Source organism: Aquarana catesbeiana, linkage group LG04 (genome assembly GCF_042186555.1).
Source record: "Aquarana catesbeiana isolate 2022-GZ linkage group LG04, ASM4218655v1, whole genome shotgun sequence".
NCBI lineage: Eukaryota > Metazoa > Chordata > Amphibia > Anura > Ranidae > Aquarana > Aquarana catesbeiana.
The window spans coordinates 494,610,478-494,637,373 of NC_133327.1; the positions used below are offsets into that span (position 1 = coordinate 494,610,478).

The 26,896-nt window shown below is 43.8% G+C and overlaps 1 protein-coding gene across 2 annotated transcripts in view; it reads left to right on the forward strand.

Annotated features, from left to right (window-relative positions):
- Positions 1-26,896, forward strand: part of HEATR5B (HEAT repeat containing 5B) — a 180,405-nt gene that overhangs the window by 106,724 nt on the left and 46,785 nt on the right. For both annotated transcript variants that reach the window (XM_073627699.1, XM_073627701.1), the window contains exons 28-30: positions 14,247-14,484; positions 17,081-17,335; positions 17,487-17,614. In XM_073627699.1, coding sequence (XP_073483800.1) covers positions 14,247-14,484; positions 17,081-17,335; positions 17,487-17,614 — 621 coding nt within the window. The remainder of the gene's footprint in view (positions 1-14,246; positions 14,485-17,080; positions 17,336-17,486; positions 17,615-26,896) is intronic.

Below are 26,896 nucleotides of genomic sequence, written 5' to 3' on the forward strand. Positions count from 1 at the left end.
CTGACACAAAGGGTTCTAATCCCTCTCCACTCTGTCAGACACTGCCTTTAGTTATACTTTAATCCGATAAAAAATTTATGGTGGTAGCTGAAACTTTGAATTGCCAAGTGACAGCTAAGAAACCTTAATGCGGAGTTCCACCCGTTTTTGAGTTTATTAAGAATCAGCAGCTACAAAAAGCATAGCTGCTGACTTTTAATAAACCGACACTTACCTGCCCCATGGTCCAGCGATGTGGCCACCCGGAGGCTAGCTCCTCTCCCCCTCCTCTCCTCGGCGCCGTCATGGTAACTGTGGGCACCTGGCCATGACAGCTTACGGCTTCACGGCCGGGCGCGCACTGCGCATGCGTGAGTCGCGCTGCGCCCTCCTATTGGCCAGCTGATCTTCTGGGACCTGAGTTGTGTCCCAGAAGATTGCTGGCAGGGAGGGGCCGTCTAGGGCGAGAGGAGGAGTCACCTAGGCGGCCGAAGATAGGAAGCAGGAAGTGGGACAGGAAGTCCCACGAAAAACAGGGTACCCCCACCCAAAAAAAAAAAGACATGCCAAATGTGGCATGTCAGGGGGCGAAGAGTGCTTAAAGCGTAAGTTCCACTTTTGGGATTTAGGATTTAAGGATTTAGAGAAGATCTGTAAAGAAGAGTTGACCAAAATCCCTCCTGAGATGTGTGCAAACCTGGTAACCAACTACAAGAAACGTCTTACCTCTGTGCTTGCCAACAAGGGTTTCTCCACAAAGTACTAACTCATCTTGCTTGGGGATCAAATAATTATTTTAATCACTGAACTGCAACTTATTATATAACTTTTGTATCATGTGTCTTTTCTGGGTTTTTGGTTGATATTCTGTCTATCATTTAAAATACACCTATGATAAAAATGATAAACCCTTCATTTCTTTGTAAGTGGGTAAACTTACAAAATCTGCAGGGGATCAAATAATTATTTTCCCCACTGTATATCCATCCAAATGAGATGGATCCTATTGGCCAAGTATTCGTCAATGGAACTTCTCTGCAAGAAGAAAATTTGGAGGTTGCCCCTTTTGAGGGCGAACACTCGCTTGGACTCAGAAAGTCTTGGACGGCTGGGTTCTCAATGTTGTATTCAGGTGACTACAAGCTGGAGTTTCCCTACCAAACATCCCCCCCTCCTTCCCACACTTTATGCACTAAAGGGTAACTTCAGATCCACAAAAAAGTGTGGTTTTATTTGCAGCTGTGGAAAGACTGCTATCTCAAGATGTAATTGCACTTGTGCCTGTAGGGGAGAGTTCTCATAACTTCTATTCCTAACTGTTCATTGTTCCATTCTGGACCTCAAGGTTTTCAGCAAGTTATTGAAAAACTAAAATTCAAGATGAAGTCCATGTAGTGATTCTTTCACTTCATCAAGAGGACATCAGGGCGTCAGTGGAACTCCAGGATGCCTACCTACACATCTTAAATTTCTGACCCCCATCAGCAGTTTCTTTGAATCGCAGTATCAGTTTGTGGCATTAGAAAGCAACATTGAATAAATGGGAGGTGACAAGCCATTTGATTATCAAATTGGTTGCCATACACCCCCTTTTGCAGCAACTTAAAAGCAGCTTTATCTCCTATCTATACCAGAACCCCAACTGTAGGCCAAAGAGATCAAAAAGCTGCAGCATATCCATCCTACAAGGAGAGTTGCTCATCTACAATCAAATGAAGAAACAATTCACCATACATACCAGAATGCATTTCAGATATTTTAAATTGCAACATACCACAGGTGCAAGCTCTTCTCAAAGTAGTAGGTCTAGGATCTAAACTATTAAAAAAACGCTACCAAAACCATTTTCCAGTTCGTGCCAAACTTGACATTTCCCAAACTGTTAGAAATATTCACCACAGTTATATAAAATGAATCTTTGTGCTGCATCAAAAATGTATGTTACTTAGATTAAACATTACCTTATCCAGGGAACATTACAAAAAGCTCTTAACACAATTGCTACTATTTTATGCCATGTAATTTATTCTGTTTTAAACCAGTCAACCCCACTTACAACGAGAAGCTAGACTGACACCATCAACTTGACACAAACCTATGAGATTGAACTGTTTTGTCAAGTTCCAAAAAGTTTGTTCATCATGGACTGACATAATAATTGTCTAGAAATGTTACGAAAATAAGGAATGGTAGATATAACCCATAGATGGGGAAGGAGGATTGTGATTTAAACTTAAAAACTTGATTTATAATGGGTAGGGGAGATTGTTGCAGGCTGAGTGGGTTGCTTGTACTAACCAAGAAGTAAAATGTATGTAAACTAACAAAACAATTACAAAAAGTTCAAAAATATTCTAATTTATACTTTAAAATTTAGTAATGAAAATGCTGAGTAATACTTCACATATGGTAATATAGTGGAGATTAAAAGGTTACAGATAATATACTGGGCAGACTAGGAGTAGAAATTAGGGCATTGCAATCACTGATCTTTTCCCACCAGTGGAACCTTCAGCTTGCTGCTGTAACTTTTGTTTGCTGAATGTAGGTAAATTGTAGGACCTGAACCAAATGAAAAGCAGCGGCACTCATACGCTCCTGTCAGATGTACCAGCTGGTTCAAACACTGTTGCTGGGTCACTAATAAGAGCATGTCAAGCCCAACCATATAGCCACAAATGTTTTCCAGGACCGCACACCAATATACAGAATCACAAAACAAATGATCACAAAATAGCTTCAGCTGGCTCTCCACCCATTAGGAAAACTCCTCTAACATTTTTCACCTGTGTAGGGTTTAAAAGAGAAGTACAGGTTTTCTTTTTTTCTTAGCTTACAACTATTCTGTGCTAATACTTAAAAATCCAGCCCTCTGAGAACTGCACCCTTTTTGTTTATAATAGAGTTACTTACCTGTGGGAGGGGCTACAGTCTTCTCTGGAGTGTCATGCCAACAATCTAGTCTGGATCCACCTTATTTCCTTTCCTCTGTTTGATGTCAGCTTTCTGCTGCCTCCTGTGAGTTCATACAGCACACTCTGTTCCTCTCCCTTCCTTCTCCTATCTCCCTCCTCCTCTTCAGGCTCTCCTGATCTTGAATACACAGAAGCCAGCAGTAGTTCAGTGACTGCAAGTTAAAGCGGTAGTAAAGTCTCGATAGGACAATTAAAGAAATGGCCCCCCTGCAGGTTTAAGTAGTAATGTACTGCATACTAGATACTGCATGTACTGCATACTACATTATGACAGACTTGCCTACAAACAGAGCCCTCTAGTGATGCGCTGTCAAGGCTGTCCCCGGTCCCCAGTGCTTCCATCTTCACCCGGTCTTCCTTGTCTCAATATAATTTTATTAGTTTATATATAAGTATTACAAGAATTTACCCTATATAAAACTGGTGTGTATATATGGAAACATCTACATATACTTTCAGGGTACAATGTATACCTTCCTTTAATTCCCTATCTAAAGTTAAAAAAAAGGTGCTCCATATTAGCTTATAAAACAGATCGGATGTTGTGATTATAGTAAAAGACAATCCAACATTCCAAGAAGACGGAAAAAAAAGGGGGGGGGGGAACTAATTTATGAAAACAATTATACTCACTCCAACATAGCTAAACAGTGGTAGAATTTCCCTAACCCAATTTATAAACTCAGATGCATGTCGAAACTTAGACCAAATGGACCAAGTATGAGAAAACTTATTTTCTTCCCATTTCCTGCGCCAACAGACCTTCTAGATCTCTAATATAGTCATTAGGGATTGAGATTGCCCATTTCCCCAGGGAGGGTACCGTCGTTGATTTCCAATGTCACAGAATGACTGCTCTAGCTGCAGCGAGAAAGTGTCTAGGCACATCCTCCTTCGCTGTCTTTAAAGACCCTGGAATCATAGTTAAGAGAGCCACTCTGGGTGATAGTTGTATCCACTAGTTTACCATATAAATCAAAGATATGTTTCCAAAACTTTCTCACTGGGGGACAGTCCCACCAGATGTGGATCATATTTGCCTTTGATTTATGGCAACGCCTACAAATATCTGATATATCCTGGTTAAATTGGTGGAAGGTTGAGGGGCACCTATACCATCTAGTTACCAATTTTTATATCCCTTTTCTTGAGTTTTCATAGCTATTGACATTTTATGAGTAAAAAAAAAAAGCTTTTTTGCCAATCTGATGAAGTTAGTTTGTTGGAGGTCTTTTTCTCATTTCCGTGTATATGGGGGAAGATCTGGATGGATTGATATCAAAAGAATAGAGTATAGTGCAGAGACCGAATATGATAGTGGCTCCTCTTGCAACAACAATGATTCGAAGGCAGTTGGTTTGGCATAAATGTTTTGTTTTGATTAAATAGATCGTATATACGACAAAGCTTGGTGCCTCTGTAGCCACTGTGTGGGACTGTAAGAAAGTATCATAGATGAGGAGACTACCGTTAATAATGGATCCAGCTGAAGGACCTGAACAATTCTTCCGTGTTCCTGTTTATACCAGGGGCCAAACACAGTTGAATGAAAGGCTGGTAAAAAATGTGGTGTTCCAAAGAAGGGGGTCGTGGGGCTCAATTGTTTTGATAGATGAAGTCCACTGCAGGGTACAGAGATCTATAGGATTTATGTGACCTTCCAATTGTGCCCATAGCTTAGATAGGGAGTAGTGAAACCAATCATTAATACGTGTTAATATGGTTGCTTTATGATAGAGACATCTGGCACCCCTACCCTACCTCGATTTTTCAGAAGGGATAATGTCCCAAAGCTAATTCTAGGCCGGGCTGAGTTCCATATAAACTTGGAAAATAGCCTGTGAATTTTTTTACGGAAGTACGAGGACTGGGAGATGGATTGGAATTGTTTGAAACAAATATAAAAGGCGAGGAAGTATATCCATCTTAAGGGTGTTATTTCTATCGAACCATGAAAGTCTCTTCTTTTTTTTTTTTTTCAAATAGTTTTTATTGGTTTTTTTTCACAGAGTGTACATGAGATATCATCATAAATCAGCAAAATGTTCAAAAATACATGAAAGGGCCGATACAAAGGTTTCTGCATTTTCCAGGTTGTTATGAAATTACCATAAGAATGTTATCTCTGAAGGTTTATGTATACTCCGTCAACATAGATAGAACCATAGGGATGTAGAAAGAAACAGAAGATAAGGGAGTAAGGGATTTGAAGGGGGGGGGGGGAGGGGAAGATGGGAGTGGGAGGAAGGAAAGGGGGGACAGGGGTTTTTTTTCCCCCCCGGTCTGGTCTTTACGTAAGCATGACATATATAGTTACAGTAAGGTGAGTTTATCTCAAAGATTGTTCAACTTTAATTACTTTTAAACCGTGCTGTCCATATCTTCCATTGGTTATCAAACTTTTCCTTTTGTCCACCTCTGCTAGCTAGTAGAGATTCATACACATAGTGAGTCTGGGTGGTTGTAAAGACTTCGGACACATTTGGGGCTTTGTCTGTTCTCCAGTGTCTGGCTATCAAGGTTCTAGCTACTAGGAAAATGTGGGTGATCACTGTTCTAAATTCAGGAGGGAACAATTCTATACCTATATTTAGTATTGCCAAGCTTGGCTTTGGACAGGTTAGGATCCCTGTAATAGTTGAAATGGCTCGAAAGATAGAGTTCCAGAAGCTAGTTAAATGTTTACAGGTCCAGAACATATGCAGTAAGTTGCCTATGGAACCACAATTCCGCCAACATAGTGGAGAACCGCGATTTCCAAACTTGGAGATTCTATATGGGGTGAGGTACCATCTAAGTGCTATTTTTTGGGACAGTTCCCAGTGGTTAACGCATCTGGATGCTTTATGCAGTGATCCAAATGCGTGTTGCCATTGTGCAGTTGTAATATGTATACCCAGATCTGTTTCCCACTTTTGGTAGGGAGGAGTTTTTATGAATTCTAATTTGTGTTGGAAAAGGTTGTAAAACAAAGAGATACCTTTGGGTGGAGTTGGTTGTTTGGTGAAATATTCCCACACTTCTTTCGGAAGGTAAATCTTGTAAGATTTAATGGTGTGTAGGAGGTGAGCTATTTGGTTGTACTTGTATTGGTCAGTAGAGCAAAGATTGTACTTATTCTTAAGCACAGGGAAGGGAATAAGGGAATTATTCCGGTGTAGATCATCAACCGTCTCAATCCCTCTGTCTTGCCATTCTTTGATCTGAAGATTTGGAATAGCATGAGAGAAGATTGCTATTGGTATAGGGATATCTTTTTGGTTGAGTTTTGGGATTGGGACGTTGTAGAGGTCTCTCCATGCTAAGATCGATGTTTGGATAGTGAGTGGTAGTTTGGTAATGGGAAGGGGTCTCCAAACGTCTAGGAGAAGGAGGCATTTCAGATTACCAGGCGGGATCAGAGCTTGTTCAATGTCACACCACAGGGTTCTAGGTGTCGAGTTGAACCACTCCTTAAGTTGTGTGAGGATGGCTGCCCTATGGTAATCCTTAATGTCTACCAGTCCCATACCCCCTGCCTTTCTATGTTTAACTAACAGTGTTTTAGAGCATCTTGGTCTTTTAAGTTTCCAGATATAGCTAGAGAGTAGGGTGTTTAGTGCTTTGATGTATGTGGTGTGTATTGGGACCGGTAAGGTACGGAAAACAAAGTATTTGGGGCAAGATTAACATTTTAAATGAGGCCAGGCGTCCTGTCCATGTTAACTCTATATTGGCCATTTTTTTTATTTCTTTGGATAGTTTGGTGATTAAAGCTGGGTAGTTGGCCTCTGCTAAGTCTTGGAGATTTTTAGTTAGTGTTAGGCCTAAGTAGGTGATGGTTGAGTTACTCCAAGTATAGGGATAGGACGAAAGTAGGTGGGATTTTGAGGAGGGTGATATGCCCATATCCAATATAATTGATTTTGTGAAGTTGACTTTGTAATATGAGATCTTACTGAATTCGTTAAGGGTATCATGAGCATGTGGCAGTGATACATTGGGTGATGATAAAAAGAGAATAATATCGTCAGCAAATAAATTTATATTGTGGGCTTGTCCTTGTATGGAAAAGCCCGAGATATTAGGATGAGTTCTAACTCTTTCTGCGAGGGGCTCTATTAGTAGATTAAAAATGGAGGGGGAGAGGGGGCACCCCTGCCTTGTTCCGTTCGATATGTTGAAGGTGTCTGATAGTAGATTAGATGTGAACGCTTGTGCACAGGGGGAGGAGTATAGAGCCAATATGGCCGATAAGATGGGCCCGCAGAAGCCAAACCTCCGCAATGTGTGTCTCATGTAGCCCCAGTGGATCCTGTCGAATGCCTTCTCCGCGTCCAAAGAGAGGAGCAGAGAAGGCACCCGACAGGACCGAGCGTATTGCATGACATTGATAACTCTTCTAGTGGCATCAGCAGCTTGTCTTCCCGCCGTGAAGCCAGATTGATCAGATTTCACAAGAAAGGGAAGGATGGGGAGCAATCTATGTGCCAGGATTTTTGCATAGATCTTGACGTCCGTGTTGAGTAATGATATCGGCCTAAAATTGGGTGGGGATGTGGGCTCCTTACCAGGTTTAGGAATAGTTACAACGTAGGCCTTTAGCATCTCGGGGGGAAATGAGGCAGAGGACACCGCGGCTGAGAAGACCGCCTGTAAAGACGGGGTTAGTTTGGGGTAGAATGTTTTAAAATAGTCGTTGGGCAGGCCATCTGGGCCTGGAGATTTACCCAATGGAAGTGTTCGTATCACTTTCTGGATCTCAGACTCCGTAATCGGGGCATTAAGATGTGACAGTTGTGATTGTGAGAGAGAGGGGAGTTTAAGTTTAGACAAAAAGGTCTGTATGTTTTCTTCTGTTGGTTGTGGGGTGTCGGGGTCTTTATTTAGGTTGTATAGTGTTGAATAGTATTCAGCAAAGGAGTTGGCTATTTCTTTGGGGTTGTATATTTTATGTTTGTCTTTTGGATGTAGTAAAAATGGAATTTTAGATTTGGTCTTAGCTGTTGTGAATCTCTGGGCTAGAAATTTGCCAGCACGGTTGCCAGATGAGTAATGTGTCAGTTTTAAAGATTGTATGTGTTTGTCGTATCGTTCAATTAGTAGGAGTCTGAGATCGGAGCGGAGTTGGAAAAGTTTGTGGGCCGTATGATGAGTAGAGTTTTGTTTGTTTAAAGTCTCCAGGGTTTTGATTTCTTTAATAATTAAGTCTAGCCTGTGTGTCCTCTGCCTCCTCTCCCTTGCACATATCTGAAGTATTATTCCTCTAATAAAAGCCTTGTGTGAGCACCATAATACTGCTGGGTCAGATACAGAGTTGGTATTTATCTCGAAAAACTCAGACAATTTATCATTGATATTCCTAACATGTTGTGGCATCTGAAAAATACGGGAGTTAGCTCTCCAAACATATGCAGGACTTGGGGCGTGTCCCTCCACCACAGTGATAGATACAGGAGCATGGTCAGACCATGTTATATTATGTATGGTGGAGGAAGACACCGCCTGTAAGAGTACTTTGTCCACCAGTATCAGATCCAGTCTGGAGTATGAGTTATGTCTGGTAGAATGAAAGGTGAAGTCTCTCTCGTTAGCATGTTGGCATCTCCAAACATCATAGATATCTTGAGAGTGTAATAGGGCTTGGAGCGATGGGGGAGTTCTTTTGGCCTTTGAGGTGGTATCCAATGAATGATCCACTGTTAAGTTATGGTCTCCACATATCACTAGTGATCCTATTCGAATATTGGTGACTTTTTTGTAGAGTCTTCTTAAAAAGCGGAGTTGATGGGAGTTTGGCGCGTAAAGGTTAACGATTGTGTAGGGTTTATTGTTCAGTTCTCCAAGGAGAATGAGATATCTTCCTGTCGGATCAATGTGTGTTTCCAAGAGTTTGAAGGTCACAGAGTCTCTGATGGCAACAAGGACTGCTTTTTGTTTGGACGGAGCTGAGGCAAAAAATATGTGGGGGAACTTTTTGTGCTTGAAAGCAGGGGTTTTGCCTGTTAAAAAGTGTGTCTCTTGGAGGCATAGGACATCAGCTTGGAGCTTAATCGCCTCATTCCAAACCGAGGCCCTCTTGGCCGGGTGGTTGAGGCTGTTGACATTGAAAAGAGACTATTTTAAGCGCCATTTGTGTGGTGTGGGTAGAGACGTCTACAGTACCTTAGTCCCGGAAGCGTAGCCCATCCTATGTTGGAGTGTTGCTGGTAGTTGGGGTGACTTGGGTTGTTCGGTAGTGTTTCCTCGGAGGTTTGTATCCGGAGGTCAGACCAGTGGAAGGGAGTTGGGGTTGAGGTAGAGGGAGAAATAAAATTAGAATGAGAGGTGAGGAAAAAACATTTTAGTAAAAAAATCAAGTCAAACAAGAACTTTAGCTTGAACTTGGGGGCAGAACATTTGCCCATGTAGCAGAGGGGGGAGAAATCTCAGCTGAAAACTCCAGGTTTTGTTGGGAACCTTAATAGAAAGGTAGTTTACTTTTGGTAATTGGGTGTTTTTGGTTTATTTTGTTTGTTGCTTTTTTTGCTTGACACCGTTTGCCATTCATACTGGGTATTTAGCTTGGCAGGGGGAGAAGGACCTGCAGGAGCGTGGTCAGGTAGTATGTCCAGAGATCTGAGTAGTTGGAGTCCCTCTTCCACATCTGTAATTACTGTGGTGTTGCCGTCATGAGTGACTGTTAATTTGACCGGGTACCCCCAGCGGTATACGATATTATGGTTGCGCAAGGCCTTGGTCACTGGTAACAAGGCCTTGCATTTTTGCATTGTAAACTGTGAAAGGTCTGCATATAGTTGAATATGCGCAAATCTTTCTGGTGGTTGTTGATTTTTGCGGAATGCGGACAAGAGCTGTTCCTTGGTATGGTAAAAGTGTACCCGCATCAGGACATCTCTGGGTATATTGTCTGGGAGATGTGACGGTTTAGGCAGTCTGTGAATGCGGTCAATTTGAATTTCAGATTCTGAAATGGTGGGTAAGAAGGTCTTGAGTAAGTCTCTGGCATATTGTTGGAGTTGTGGGGGAAGAATCGATTGAGGGACCCCCCGCAATTTAACATTATTTCTTCGTGACCTATCTTCAAGGTCAGCGACCTTTGACCTCAGCCATGCAATCTCATCAGATTGATCATTGTGTGCATCAATGAGGGTATTGTGGGATGAGGCAAAGTCTCCCATTTTCTCCTCTATATGATTTACTCTCTCTCCCAGGGATCCCAGTTCTGTCTTAAAGTTATTGACACATTGCAGCATGTCTGTGTGCATTGAACTGCGGAGGGAAACAAGCATGTCTTTGAGCATGGTCTCAGACACAGGCTTACCCGTTGTGTGGAATGTTGTGAACGGATCCACCAGCTCCCTTGTATCCTCCATGGAGTCTTGTGACATGCTCCCTGTGTGGATGTCTTCTGCCAGCCGTGGTTTTGATTTAGCTGGGCTACGGGAGAGAGGTGTAGAGGCGTCCGGAGAGTTGTGGGTTCGGCCTGATTGTGAGCCGGGGCTTGAGGCCTGAGACCGCGGGCTGCCTGTGGGGGAAGGAGAGCCGCTCCCTGCGCCGGCGCCATTTTGGCTGCGATCGCGGTCTTTCGGCTGGAAGAAATCTTGTAATTCATCTGGGCGAGTCGGCGGTAGTGTTATGTTCCCTGTGGGGGTAGATAATGGGTCGGTGTCGTCCCGATGTTCGGCGGTTCCCTTAGCTGGAGCGGAGCTATGGAGTTACACTGCCATTCAGCTGCGCGGTAGGCACGCCGAACCATGAAAGTCTCTTAAATGCATTAGATGTCAAAGCCATTTAAATTTTGTGAAGCATCTGGAGAAAATTTAAGGAGTATAATTGTGCGAAGCTGGTATACTAATCCCTAGATATCGAACCGACACTGGGCAGGTCTTAAAAGAAAAGTTCTTTGATATTCGCTTCATATTTGTTTGTGATAAAGATATATTGAGAAGTTCTGATTTACTATAGTTGACTTTAAAATTACTGACTTCACCAAATCTCTGATATTCTAAAAGTATATAAGGAAAAGAGGTAAGGGGTTTTGTTACAAATAGAAGCAAATCATCAGCAAAAAGAGCCAATTTTGCATGTATACGGCCTACCTGAATGCCCATGATATTTGGGTATTGTCGCAGTGCATTTGCCAGATGTTCCATGGTAATAACATACAACAGTGGCGACAAGGGACATCCCTGACGTGTTCCATTGAAAATAGGGAAAGCAGGAGACAAAGATCCATTCACCCTAATTCTAGCTGATGGTGATAGATTTAAGGACATAATCCGCGCTATCATATAGGGACCTATGCCAATCTGTTGGAGAGAGGATTGTAAGAACTCCCAACTAACTCAGTTAAACGCCTTTTCAGCATCAAACATAAAGGAATATCTTGAGTACGGGCATAATCTGTCAGCAGGAGGGCTTTAAGCGTGTTATGTCTAGCCTCTCGACCGCTGACCAATCCAACCTGGTCCAGATGTATTAGTTGGGGCAATAATGGTTGTAGATGACTAGACAGGATCTTAGCAAAAATGTTTACGTCGACACCAATTAAAGGCATGGGTCTGTAGTTTGCACATAGAGAGAGATCTTTTCCTGGTGTCGGGAAGAGTGAAATATGTGCTTCCATCGTTTGTGTAGGAAAAGTAGACCCATTCAATATGATATTGAATACCTGAGTCAGAAAAGGAGTAAGAAGGGGTGCAAAATGCTTATAAAATGTAGACGTAAAGCCATCGGGGCCTGGACTTTTACCCACAGGAGTGTTGGCGATAGCCTTAGGGACCTCTTCCTCAGTAACTGGAGTTTCTAGTTTTTCTATCGTATCTTCATCCAAAGTAGGTAATGGAGTATATGCTATATAAGATGCCAGGTTATGTTCTTTAGTGGCAGGGGAGCTTAGAGATTGGTGGGGGGATATATTGTAGAGAAGACTGATAGAAATCACTAAATGTTTTCATACTTAGGGAGGGTAAAGATATAATTTCTCCTTTTGGTCCCTGAAGCTGTGAAATTCAAGTAGGAGTCTGTTGTGGATTTAAGGAACAAGCCAGCGACTTCCCACATTTATCACTAAATTTGTACTGATATAGTGCTAATTTGCCTGCATATGAACGGGATTCATATAAGTTGTGCAAACACGTCCAAGCGGAGGCAACCTCCAATAGTGTTTTGGTCATATTTGAGCACTTCTGTTCAATTTCTAAGGTTCTAAGCTTTTGGACGGCCAATGTAATGACAGCTAATCGCTTCTTTTTTAATCGGGCACCTAGTTGAAAAAAAGTCCCTCTTAATACTGCTTTCAAGGCCTCCCATTGAATGGGAAGTGGGGTAGAGTCTAAGGCATGGTCAGCCAGGAAATTTGAAATAGTTTCCGACTTTCCGTGATATAAGTGGAACATTCTGGATTTATCAGTAGTGCGTCGTTCAGACGCCACGTCCATTCTCTAAGTTGGACTGAAGGGATTTTAATTGTCAAGAGATGCATGGTCTGACCAAAACATAGTACCAATATCACTTATTGTTGACCAGTCTAGACAATTATGGTCCATAAAAAAATAGTCAATTCGACTATAGGATTAATGGACCAAATAAAAATCTGTATAATCTCTTGATTTAGGGTGCAATATCCTCCAGGCGTCTATTAAATGGTGCTCATTTAAAATACGCTTCAACATCTTTAACCTAGATAATGGAACTGCAGTTCTTGATGAAGAGGTATCCAACTGCGTGTCCATTGGAAGATGGACCCACCACCCATAATGAGTCTCCCTTCCATGTAACCAAACAATATTTCCAGATATCCCATCGCTATTTGACTTTGGTTGGTGTTTGGCAGGTATATATTTGCCACTGTAAATTTAGTTCCCCAAAGGGAAAACTTAACAAAGATGTGCCGTCCCTAGGGATCCGCAATATAGTCGATTAAATCAATGGCCAAGGTTTTGTGGAAAGCAATAGAAACTCCTTTAGCCTTCTGGACAGGATTAGTACTATAAAACCACTGGTTAAAATATCTGCTGGAGCAGGAGGGAAGAGAATCAGTCTTCCTTCTGGGTTTCTCATCTTTGGCCGCTTGATTGGCTGGGCTGATGTGACGTCACTCCCGCACAAGTGCATGGGAGTCACATCGCTGCAGCGTGCAGAGCGTGCCTTAAATGTGGTGTGAGCTGCGCAAGTGCGGTTTAGATCACATTACCCCCTGACAGGCAGGGGGAAAATGTGTGACGGAAGAGACCTCTAGGGTTAAAAAAAAAAGCCTTAGTGGATTTGTACATTGCTGACTTTACTACCACTTTAAGAGAAGTCACTGAAAGTGCTGTGTATGAGTATTTACTGTATATTTAGAGACACAGCCTTGTTCTGTACAGTGTATAACTGTCTGCTTAGCTGTTCTGATCTGAGAACCTAAAGGTCAGAGTTGCAGCATAGCAGGCAGCTATACACTGTACAGATCGAGGCTGTGTCTGTAAACACACTATGCGCATGCAGGACCTCGGATTTGTGTCCTGTGTGTTGTGACGGGATGGGAGGAGGAGTAGCTTAGCAGCCACAAAGTCCACAGAAGGAAGGGGGGGCGCCCTCCCCAATACCCCCCAGATCCAAATTTGCTTATACCACTTCTGTCCCAGCAGTGAATTAGACTATTTTACTATCTTGCCAAGCACTTGTTTTATGTGTGATGTCATATTGCCATGTGACCAACATGCTAGCTCTAGTTTGCTGCTTGGATTTGTGCCCGTGCAGGAAGCTTGGCCACATCTCCCAGGGAAGGAGGGACAAAGAGGGGTAGATTGTTGAAGTTGTATCCCCCCCCTCTAAACGTTCAAACACGTAATGGTCCTTTACTGGGAGCTATATGAAAGAGGAAGTGCACCTAGTGGAAAAACAAAAGAAGGTAGGAAAGAAAGAACTGCTGATTTCTGATATTTGCTGATTATTTAACCCATCCAATACTTCTCCTTTTTTTGTAGAGACCCCTTGTAGGACCTGGACACATGCCCCCAAAGCCCAACATTAGTTTTAAGCAGAAGTCAGGGCATTAATAACAGAGTTGAATACAACTGCTCACTGTATTTACCTTCCCCCACTCTTTGTCTGGTAGTTTCTCGTGGTCCTGTCTAGTAATACAAGATTTACATTTATTTAAAAGCAACAAGGAAAAATGTTTAAAAACAGTAATAAACATGGAGCTGCTGTCTATAGCTTTGTGAGCTGATGAAATGGTTTATTACAGCAGTGTTCCAGCATTGGTGTTGTGAATTTTAATAATCTTAATATAACAGTGATGCATTTTTTTACCTTATTTAATAGGTGTATGTTGTTGCAATGACCATTAAAAAGGAAGCTGAAAGTAAGCCCCAAAAAGCAATAAAAACCAGTGATGATGAAGACCTTGATTACAACTCACCAGATGAACTTCCCCCGGACAGCCTGATATCTTTAGTGGAGTCAGAGCTTTCAACACTTAGTCGACTGTGGTCAGCTGTGCTCAAGGATTATGCACTCCTTACCCTGCCACCTGAGTTTGCAAGCCAGCTTCCACCTGACGGTAAGTTTGCAGTGTTTGATTATTGTGAACTTGGAACTTATTTAATGGGAAGTTGAGCATGGGGGAAGGGTGTATGGATGGATGGGAGTGCAGGTGTGATGGTGATTTGCAGGAAGGGAATATTGCTCCGTGGCATTGGGTTTTAAAGCAGGGGAGGTGCGTTTCCAGAAGACCTAGGGTGAGGGGGAGTTGGGAGAGAGCATGCACAGGCTTTGACAAATGGGAAAAAAATACAGATGCAGTGGTGAAGGGGGTGCACATCTTTGGTGGGTAGAAGGGAGGGCATGCAGGTGCTGTGTTGACAAAAGTTGACATTGGTAGGAGGAGGGGTGTTAGGTGATTGTGCAGAGGGGTAGGACACTTTCTGTGTGAACAAGATATGGTGAAAAATACTCCTGCGCTTGTGAGATCGTTTGCTGTAAAACAAAGGTAGTATTGTAGTCAGAGATAGGACTGGGGGAGATGATGGAGCGTGTCCCGCTGCCTTAACTGACCAGGGGTGGTCTGCAAAGGACTGTTTAGTAGGAAGTGGATGGAAGGCGCGTGATCAGACGCTTACATCAAGAAATGTATGGTTTATTTATGTAAAAGAATACAGACATATAGTCATATAGATATAAAATCATACAAATACTACATAATATTATAAAAAAAAGGAAAAAACAGGTAACAAAATAAGTACTAGGAAGTTAAAATTGGGGTGTGCCCATATTGAGGCAGGTATTTAAGAAATGCTGACGCGTTTCGAGGAAAACCTCTTCATCAGAGCCAGGAGAACTGGAGCACAGTCTGTATGGGCCGGTAGGCCGACATGTGTACATGGGGAGAGGTGGTGTGGCTAGTAGGAGGATGTGTCCTGTGATGGACAATTGATTATTCCAAGTTCCATACCCAGGTGTTCTATGGATGAAATTAGAATGTAAATAGATTGTATTTTCTTTTTGCGGTCCTGTTAGGCTGTCAGATGTGCCTGTCTCAGGAGAAGTGTGTAGACACAGCTGTAAACTGTAGAGATCCTTTGGAGTGGAGAGCCGTGTGATCCTGGCAGCAGAAGGGGGGAGGAGGGAGGAGGTGTCCTTGAGGCAGCTGATGGCTGGATAGAAAGCGTCTTGCTGCCTAGGGATAGGAAAACCTTTCCTATCCCTAGGCAGCAAGACGCTTTCTATCCAGCCATCAGCTGCCTCAAGGACACCTCCTCCCTCCTCCTCCCCCCCTTCTGCTGCCAGGATCACACGGCTCTCCACTCCAAAGGATCTCTACAGTTTACAGCTGTGTCTACACACTTCTCCTGAGACAGGCACATCTGACAGCCTAACAGGACCGCAAAAAGAAAATACAATCTATTTACATTCTAATTTCATCCATAGAACACCTGGGTATGGAACTTGGAATAATCAATTGTCCATCACAGGACACATCCTCCTACTAGCCACACCACCTCTCCCCATGTACACATGTCGGCCTACCGGCCCATACAGACTGTGCTCCAGTTCTCCTGGCTCTGATGAAGAGGTTTTCCTCGAAACGCGTCAGCATTTCTTAAATACCTGCCTCAATATGGGCACACCCCAATTTTAACTTCCTAGTACTTATTTTGTTACCTGTTTTTCCTTTTTTTTTTAATAATATTATGTAGTATTTGTATGATTTTATATCCATATGAGTATATGTCTGTATTCTTTTACATAAATAAACCATACATTTCTTGATGTAAGCGTCTGATCACGCGCCTTCCATCCACTTCCTACTAAACAGTAGGACACTTTCTCTCTGAGCATGGACTATACTGTGAAATCTGTCAGGAGTCTGAGAGCAACCAGGCTGAGTAAGAGATGACTGCAGCAGTAGAGAAGCCTTTAGGCGGTTTCTCATTACCTTGGAAACTTACTCTGCCACTGTAAACAGGGAAGTGGGGGCACTCCTATACATCATCCTGGCTGGCAGCTTTTGTCAGTAGGGAGATAGAGGGTTGTGTGCAGGGAATGAGGGCAGCAGTTGGAGAGATGTACCTACTTTTGGCTGCTTGTAAGCACTATAACATGACCACACAGAGCAGCCAGACCTCCTCTTCCTTCCTTAGAAATTTCTTACAATCTTATTGGCCAGTAGAGCAGAAGAAGTGGAGTGGGGAACTTGTCAATGTAGGTAGAATCCCCTAGTGGCAAAGCAAAACTGACTTTTCTTGGAGCCCATTGAGGGACTCAGGTTCCTTCCCTCTTTGCTTATGGCTATTGCGTTGGTACTACTTATAAAATTGGGGGTTATACCCCATATAGCTGTCCTACAGTTTGTATGTATTGTCCAAGCCTTCTGTAGGCACCAGCATAATCCAGTTGTTCAAAAACCCCCGTGCTCCTCAATGGACTCTGAAAAAATATATGGCAAGGACAACATTTTTTTTTCCTAACCCCTAACACTAGACACCCCATCTTTGGGGACAGGTTAAAGTATTGATGCTGAAATTGAACACTCCTCCGATATTTACCCTAAAAATAAAAGTTCCTTATTAAATTGGTAATATGTACACTTTTAGAATATAATGACTGAAAACTTCCAACTTTAGTTTTTTGTTAAAAATAATGTTTTGCATGCATAGGTGGAGCATTTTATACCCCAGAAACAATTGATACAGCAAGACTACATTACCGCAATTCTTGGGCTCCAATTCTGCATGCTGTAGCACTTTGGTTGAATTCGGCAGGGTTTAATAACTTTGAAGTCACAGATGAAGCAACAATGTTGGGATCCCAGAAGCGAAACCCCACCATTACAATGAACCAACCACCAGGAACACCACCCAGCCCCAAGACCCTATTGGAGCTTAACAAGGATAGAATGCATCTTATATTAGGTAGGTAATTCATATTTTTGTAATGCTGTTGTGCTGTTAATGCTTTTACCTGCCCGTACTTTGCACGTAAATTAAAGGTGAGTACAAGATTTGTTTAGTAGTGTGGATTACACAAGTGGCCCAAAAACAAAAACATTATTTGTGTCTTTAGGTATAAGCATCCAGTTTTTTTGTACACCACGACCTGAGGAACCCATTGAACATGTTACAGCCTGTCTACAAGCTTTACACATACTTCTGGATTCTTCCTTTGCTAGAAGTCATATAGCAGATGATCAGGTATATTTTAAATTGTTTCTTTTAGCAATTATACAATTTGGTTTGGTCTTTATGTGTGTCATATACATTATAAAGTTTGTTTGGTTAAATTTATTTTCTAAACTGCAGTAGTTGATTCAGGGGAATACTAAAGCTGTCCATTTCGTTTTGAGCTGGCCCTGTCATCTTCTTCCCACCCGACATCCTTCGATGAAGACAGGTGAAAAATTGTGGGCTGAGCATCAACTGCATCCATTTAGTTGCACCTGCGGTCATTCTGATATTCTGACAGCCACTTCCGATGGTTGAAAAAATACAATATTAAAAATGCTGGATGGACGAATCTCTTGCTGCATGGTGTGAATGGAGGACTCTTTTAGATTTTTTTGTTCAGCCTGCAGGGCTGCAGAGAGAGAGGTTAAAGTGGTTGTAAAGCCTTAAAGTGGAAGTTCAGCCTAAAACTAAAATCTCTAAATCTACTTGCAGCCACAATTTAAGATTAATCTAGCCCTGTAAAGCAAGAATTGCTATACGTGCTTTACGGCACCAGTCTGGTCTTCAGTGGCAGAAGTGACGTCACCCATAGAATTACGTTGTCAACTGCCTCTTTTGCACCCGCCTACACAGAGAAGTTGCCGCTGACAGCTTAAGTTAGTCTTGACTGCAAGATTTTAGTTTTAGGCTTAACATCTACTTTAAGGTTTTTTTTACCTTAATGCATTCTATGTATTAAGGTAAAAAAACTTCTGTACCTGGGTTCCCCACACACCCCCCCCAACCATCCCTCCCCTTATACTTACCTGTGCCCCATCACGATAAGGCTCTCCCAGCTCTGTCCCTTCCCATAGGGCAGATCAATAGCAGCGGGAGCCATTCACTCCTGCTGCTGTCAAATAAAAAACACGGTGACAAGGGGGTGGGGCCGTGCCCCACAGTCTGTGTCTATGCACACAGGTAGCTGGGCTCAGGAGCGAGTCTGCATGAGTGCCACCATAGTAAGCCGCTTCCTATGGTGGCACTGGACGAAGAGGAAGAACCCGGAGTGCTGGCAGGGGACCCAGGAAGAGGAGGATTGGGGCTGCTCTGTGCAAAACCATCGCAAAGAGCAGGTAAGTATATCATGTTTATTATTTTAGTGAAAAAAAACAAAAACAAAGCTTTACAAACCCTTTTAGCCATATGTTGAAATTTTTTGTATTTTTTGTATTTAGATAAGGCGTGTTTCTTTTTAAAGCCTAGAAGGTAAAACGTAAATTTTCATCTAACAGTACGCACACTTTGTTAGTGTTAGTAGGTCTGTAGAGGAATTTGTTTACTTGACCTGAAGTCCAATTTCAGGCACCGTATATCATCAAAATCGACAATATGTTTTTATTTTTTAAATGTATCAGTGCTTTATTTGATACAATATTGTCCCTCTGGACAATAATGTACTGTATAAAAAAGCAACAGGTATGGGAAACATAAGAAGAATGTGACACTTCTTCTAGGTGTGTTGGGTTCTTGTCTTTATGGCTGATCCATTGTGCGCTTTTGACCGACCTTCATATGAGGCCTCATATGAAAAAAATAAAATACAGAAAAATTAGCCCTGTTTACATACACAGGCTGTTTGGGAGGAAGCGAAGGAACTGGTGTAGAAAGAATTGATGTCTTATATCTGCTAGTGCAGGGGTCTCCAAATTTTCAAAACTGGTGGCCAGTTTACTGCCCTTGGAACAGGGCCAGACTGTGGCCAGTGGGAATAGAAAATGCCCTTTCATCGTTGGGAGTAAACGATGCCATAGCCTTGGTAGTTAATGCAAACATTTCTTGCTTACTAGCAATGCTGCACTTGCATATGCACTCTCCAAAACTCGGCATATGTAAACAAAGAGTGCTGTTTGTGCAGAAGCTGTTTGGAAGAGAGCGCATTAACTTAGCTGTCAATTAGTTGCATGAGACTTTGTGCAGCAGAGTGGTTTGAGCAATTCTCCTGCGCACAGCCTAAGCTGTCAATTTCATGCAGTAACAAGAGGAAGAGCCACAAGGGCAGCCAGAAAAAATGGATTCAGTACACCCAGAAGGATTTCTTTCTGATATTTTACCCATGCCTGTATCGCTGAAATACATTAATAAAATCAGTGACACAAAGCACAATCTAATTGGTTTTAAAAAAATCTGTTGGCTCTGGTGACAGGGTCTCTTTAAATTGTATCCTTGGTTAAACCTCACTTTCTTTATAGTACATCATGGGACACAGAGCCTTAAGTAATTACTTAATGGGTTATAGGCCACCTTCAGGTGATGGACACTGGCATACCCAATCCAGAAAGTTCACTCCCTATATAACCCCTCCTCCTTCCAGGAGCACATCAGTTTTTTCGCCAATGTCTAAGGTGTTGGTCACGAGTGAAGATGTGCTCTGAAGAGCTCCAGGAGGGATCCATGCTGGATTTAAATAGCCTCCATAGACCAGATCCATCCAAAGTGCCACTGAGGCCAAAGTGGATGGTACCTGGTGCCTCGTAGGTTTTGCCTGTAACGCCTCTCTTTGTAGGGCTGCACCTCGGGACCCAGGGCTTAGGTCTTGCTACATTAAATAAAACTTTTCTGGTGGGGTGCTTTTACAGGTCCAAGGGAGTGGAACCCTGATATCAAGAGACCCGGTCCTTGAAGGTTTGCTAAACACAGCCCACCGTGATGGGTGAAGGTTGGATTGTCTGTTAATTCAGCAAATCCTGTGGCGGGGATAAGGTAAAGGAAGAAACTTAGGAACTAAAAAGTCCACCTATGCTTTCTTCTATTAGGGAAAAAATGTCATGCCTTAATTCTCCACTAGAGGAAGTCTATGCACATATCTTAATCTGTTGTCTTCACTGGCAATCTCAGTCAGTCTCTGTGTGGCTGCAGCAACGTGTGCAGGGGGATTTTTTTCAAGTAAAGAAATCCGCCAAATTCTTTCTTTCTTTCTCGAACATCATGGGACACAGAGCCACAGTAATTACTGATGGGTTATATAGGGTATCACTGGTGATTGGACACTGGCACACCCTATCAGGAAGTTCAACCCCCTATATAATCCCTCCCCTTGCAGGGATACCTCAGTTTTTACGCCAGTGTCTTAGGTGATGGACGTGTAAAGATGTCCTGTGCTGAGCTCCAAAGAGAAAATATCCTATATCCTATACTGGGGCAAGCCAGGCAGACCGGATCCATTCAAAGTGTCCTTTCTAGGCCGAATTGGATGGTACCCGGGCCTCGTGTCCGAAGAAACGAGGTTTTACCTGTAATGCTTCTCTTTTTAGAGAGCTGGACCCCGCATATTAGAAAATGGTTTTCTAGCCTAATTTCTAGCCGGGTGCTTTACGGGCCTAGAACTGCAGGATCCCACCATTCGTAGGGGGCCCCAGTCTCTGACGGTTTTTTCAAACGGAGCCCACCATGAGAGGTGAAGATTGGGTCTGTGTAAACTGAACCCTGCGGCTGGATAAGGTAAGAGGAGATTCCACAGAATTTTCTATTTCTAGTAGGTTTCTCCTTTAAGGTAAATGCATGCTATGCCTATTGTGACCACCGGGGGCTGCCAAGAGCACAAACCTTCACATGCTGGATTGTCTGTCTCAGTGTTTATGCTGCACATGTGTTTCACAGCGTGTAATGGAATCCCTATTGAAGGATGTTTTTTCCTTAGCAGGTTCAGTGGCTAAACCTGCAGTAGCAGCGATTGGAGTCTGTCAATACTTAAGAGACCATGTTAAGCAGGTCATCAAAGTATTACTTGAACAACAGGCCCAGGGGTTTGCTTACCTTCCAGTGGCCTTATGCTTTGTGGTTGACGCCATTAGAGATTCTATCATGCAAACCTCCCGTCTTCGTCTTTCACTGGGGTTGGTGCATATACGTAGAATCCTATGGTTGAAAAATTGGTCAGCCGAAGCACCATGTAAGAAGCTGCTGGCTGGGTTTCCATTTCATGGTGCAAGGTTGTTTGGAGAAGACTTGGATAACTATATCAAGAGAATCTCTTGTGGGAAAAGCACTCTCTTACCTGTCAAAAAGAAGAGTAAGCGTCCCTCTTTCAAACGGACGCTTTCCCCAGCGCCGGGGGCTTCAGCCTCCAGGCAGTCTCGACGGCCGCCTCCATCTGGGTCCAGAGACAAGAGTCAACCCCAGGGACAAAAGAAGTCCTGGGGGAAGAAGCCTAATAGGCAAAACACTAAGACCTCTGCATGAGGGGGCGCCCCCGCTCACTCGAGTGGGGGGAAGACTGCGACAGTTCTCAGGGCTCTGGCAGGAGGATTTCCAGGACAAATAGGTAATCTCCACGGTAACCTTAGGGTACAAGCTGGAGTTTCAGGAATTTCCCTCTCCTCGGTTCCTCAGATCAAGTGTCCCCAGAGATCCGGAGAAGAAGCAGTCGCTCCTTCTAGCGTTAGAGCGACTTTTGTCGCAGGAGGTCATTATGATAGTTCCCGCAAAGGACCAGGGATTGGGCTTCTATTCCAACCTTTTTACGGTCCAAAAGCCAAATGGGGATGTCAGACCCATTCTGGATTTAAGGGATCTGAACCGATTCCTAAGGATTCAATCCTTCCGCATGGAATCAATTCAAACAGTAGTTCCCACCCTGCAGGGAGGAGAATTTCTGGCATCGATAGACATCAGAGATGCATATCTGCATGTGCCCATTTTTCCTGCTCATCAGAAGTTTCTGCGCTTCGAGGTAGGAGGGCGCCATTTCCAGTTTGTGGCTCTGCCTTTCGGGATAGCCACTGCACCTCGAGTGTTCACAAAGATCTTGGCTTCTCCTCTGGCCAGATTAAGGGCTCAGGGTATAGCTGTCATAGCATACCTAGACGACCTGCTCTTGATAGACGGGTCGGTAGCCTCTTTGAATGGAAACTTGAGGACCACAGTCAGGTATCTAGAACACCTGGGTTGGATCCTCAACCTAGAAAAGTCTTTCCTAAAACCAGTAAGAAGACTGGAGTATTTAGGTCTGATTCTAGATACAAGCCAGGAGAAAATATTTCTACCCCAGGCAAAGATCGCTGCTTTAAGAGAGCTGATTCTGGCAGTCAGGACCAAGAAGGGTCCCTCTGTCCACCTTTGTATGAGGCTACTAGGGGAGATGGTGGCTTCATTCGAAGCAGTTCGCTATGCTCAGTTTCATTCAAGAATGCTGCAACACAGTATTCTGTCGACCTGGAACAAGAAGGTTCAGGCATTAGACTTTCCGATGCACCTGTCGCATGCGGTGCGTCAGAGCCTCAATTGGTGGCTCATACCCGAAAACCTGCAGAAGGGGAAATCCTTTCTACTGGTTACCTGGACGTTGGTAACAACAGATGCCAGTCTGTCAGGTTGGGGAGCAGTTCTGGAACAGTCTGCGGTTCAGGGGATATGGTCCAAGACCGAGAGGACCTTACCCATCAACATTCTGGAGATCCAGGCGATATATCTAGCCCTAAAAGCCTGGACTATCAGGCTACAGGGTTGTCCGGTCAGGATCCAGTCCGACAATGCCACAGCAGTGGCTTATGTCAATCATCAGGGAGGCTCCCGGAGCCGAGCTGCTCAAAAGGAGGTTAACCAGATCTTAGTCTGGGCAGAGATGCACGTGCCATGCATATCGGCAGTTTTCATCCCGGGAATAGAGAACTGGCAGGCGGATCTAAGTCGTCAGCAGTTACTTCCAGGGGAATGGTCTCTGCATCCCGATGTCTTTTGGGCCATATGCCAAAGATGGGGGTTCCTGATGTAGATCTCTTTGCATCCCGATTCAACAAAAAGATAGACAGATTTGTGGCAAGGACAAAAGATCCTCTTGCATGCGGGACCCATGCGTTGGTGATTCCGTGGCATCAGTTCTCACTGATTTACGCATTCCCGCCTATTCTGCTACTACCACGACTCCTTCGCAGGATCAGGCAGGAAAGGAAGTCGGTACTTCTGGTGGCCCCGCTTGGCCCAGAAGGACTTGGTATGCAGAAATAGTAAGGATGACGGTGGGTTCCCCGTGGACCCTACCGGTACGCCCAGACCTGTTATCTCAAGGTCCAGTGTTCCATCCTGCCTTACAAACGCTAAATTTGACGGTTTGGCTATTGAGACCCACGTTCTGAAGAGTCGTGGGCTCTCAGGTCCTGTCATATCTACCTTGATTAATGCAAGGAAGCCAGCTTCCAGGATGATTTTTCATAGAGTCTGGAAAGCTTATGTATCCTAGTGTGAATCCAGAGTTTGGCATCCCAGGAAATATGTCATAGGTAGAATTCTTGATTTTCTACAATTAGGATTAGAGATGAAGCTGGCCTTGAGTACCATCAAGGGCCAGGTCTCTGCTTTATCAGTATTATTTCAGCGGCCACTTGCTTCGCATTCTTTGGTCCGAAGCTTTATGCAGGGGGTGATGCGTCTTAATCCTCCGGTTAAAGCGCCCCTAAACCCCTGGGACTTGAACTTGGTCCTGGCTGTGTTACAGAAACAGCCTTTTGAACCAATAAGTCAGATTCCTTTGGTCTTGTTGACAAGGAAGTGAATTTTTCTGGTGGCCATCTCTTCTGCTAGAAGAGTTTCAGAATTAGCAGCCCTTTCCTGTAAGGAGCCTTATTTGATTATACACAAGGATAGAGTGGTACTGCGCCCTCATCCTAGTTTTTTACCGAAGGTGGTTTCTGATTTTCATTTAAACCAAGACATTGTTCTGCCTTCCTTTTTTCCAGATCCCTGTTCTCTGGAAGAGATCTCTACATTCGTTGGATGTAGTAAGAGCAGTTAAGGCCTATCTCGGGGCAACTGCTCAGATCCGCAAGACGGATGTTTTGTTTGTGCTGCCAGAGGGTCCCAATAGAGGACAGGCAGCGTCAAAAGCTACCATTTCTAAATGGATTTGACAATTGATCATACAAGCTTACAGTTTGAAACAGAAGATTCCTCCGTTTCAGATCAGGGCACATTCCACAAGGGCTATTGGTGCTTCTTGGGCAGTGCATCACCGGGCCTCTATGGCTCAAATCTGCAAGGCCGCAACCTGGTCTTCAGTTCATACATTCACCAGATTCTATCAGGTGGATGTGAGAAGGCATGAGGATATCGCCTTTTGGGCGTAGTGTGCTGCAGGCAGCAGTACAGGGTCCTCAGGTCTGATTGCACCCTACTTGGTCATGGTTCCCCCCCCTCAGCTAGCATTGCTCTGGGACATCCCATCAGTAATTACTGTGGCTCTGTGTCCCGTGATGTTCGGGAAAGAAAATAGGATTTTTTAAAACCGCTTACCTGTAAAATCCTTTTTTTTCCTAAGGACATCACGGGACACAGAGGTCCCACCCCTCTTCTAATACACTATATTGCTTGGCTACAAAACTGAGGTATCCCTGCAAGGGGAGGGATTATATGGGGGGTTGAACTTCCTGATAGGGTGTGCCAGTGTCCAATCACCAGTGATACCATATATAACCCATCAGTAATTACTGTGGCTCTGTGTCCCGTGATGTCCTTCGAAAGAAAAGGATTTTACAGGTAAGCTGTTTTAAAAAATCCTATTTTTCTCCCCCCTGAAGGGACCGGAGGGTTAGGGGAACATCAGTGGTGTACCCCCCTTACATTCCCCCCCCCCCCCGCCGCAGGGGATGCGGAGGTCCCGGTGTTACTGTTACTGCTACTACTGTTACTTTTGTTTTTTTCTTCGCCTGCTGCTGACAGGGCTCTGCCTCCCCCCCATGTTGGGTCTGTAAACCCGAAAGCCACCGTGCACGAGCACGGGAACATTTTAAAAAATGAAACGGGGGCAGGTTTACGGAGGGGGCGGGGCCTAAGCGCAGCGCCGTGCAATGTCCACGAGCAAGCAAAGATAATAAAAGCACAGCTGGGACAGTTTCTCCTCGGCTGACAAGGCGGAAACAAGCAGTCTGCACACAGGGACACAGGAGCTGTGTGGCACATGAGGGTTCCAAACTGGCATTCCTGATACAGGAAGGGCGCTTTTTTTCCCAGCACTAGGCTGAACTTTATAGTGGCTTTACTGTCATGACTATACTCAGCGATTAAGTGCAATTGCCTCTGTTTTTGTGCTTAGGACTATGCCTGCCAAAAAAAGACACCACAAAGACCAAAAAGATACTAAAGGTTTCACCTCCAGGCGCTAGGATCTCGAGTCGCATTTCCATGCTGTCATCCTCGCCTGAATTACCAATTATGGCAAGCCAGGGTGAGCCATTGGAAAAAATTGATGGTGCAACTGCTTCTCACATCTCAACGCCTGTATACATGACTGAAGATGTCCTTTCCTCCACCCTGCAGGGTCTGGAAGGAAGATTAGCGGCTTTAATCACATCCTCCATTCAATTGGCTAGGAAGCGTGCTAGATCCCCCTCCCCCACTTCAGACCCTTTGCAAAGGGAACAGTGGGCACAGGATGAGGTGTTATCCTCAGACGATCAGGAGGAGAAACAAAACGATGATTCCTCTGTGGAGGAAACAACGGTAGATGAACCTTTTTCAGCCTCACAATCTGAGAAATTGCTGATACAATCTCTAACAGAGATGGTTCATACCACTTTAATGCTACCCGTAACGGAATCTCCTGAAAGCTCGGTTTCTTCCTTGGGTTCCTTAAAACCTTTACAGCCTTTGCATGTGTTTCCTGTGCATGCATTACTAGAACAGCTTATTTTTGCTGAATGGGATCACCCGGATAAGAATTTTCTCCTTCCTAAGAGATGTTCAGTTCTCTGGAGGAGAAATTCACCAAAAAATGGAAAGTACCAGCAGTTGACGCTGCGATTTCCAGTGTGAATAAAAGCCTAACTTGTCCAGTAGACAATGCACAAATGCTTAAAGATCCAACAGATAAGAAGTTGGAATCCCTGTTAAAATCTACCTTTTCCTTGGCAGGTGCCTTTACTCAGCCTGCAGTCGCTGCAATAGACGTCTGTCAATCCCTAAAGGACCAATTTAGACAGGCCCTTAAAGAAGTTCCTGCATAACAAGCCCGGGAATTGGCTGAACTACCAAAAGCATTATGCTTTGCCATAGATGCCATTAAAGATTCTATTCACCAGGTGTCCCGCCTTAAGCTTATGCTTGTACATATGCGTAGAATCCTGTGGTTAAAAAATTGGTCAGCCGAAGCACCATGTAAAAACCTCCTAACTGGGTTCCCTTCATGGGGAGCGACTATTTGGAGAAGATTTGGACAAATATATCCAAACAATTTCTAGTGGGAAAAGTACTCTCTTGCCAGTCAAAAGAAAGTACAAGCGCCCTTCATTTAAACAGGCTCTTTCCCCTGCACCAGGGGCTTCCGCCTCTAGGCAGTAG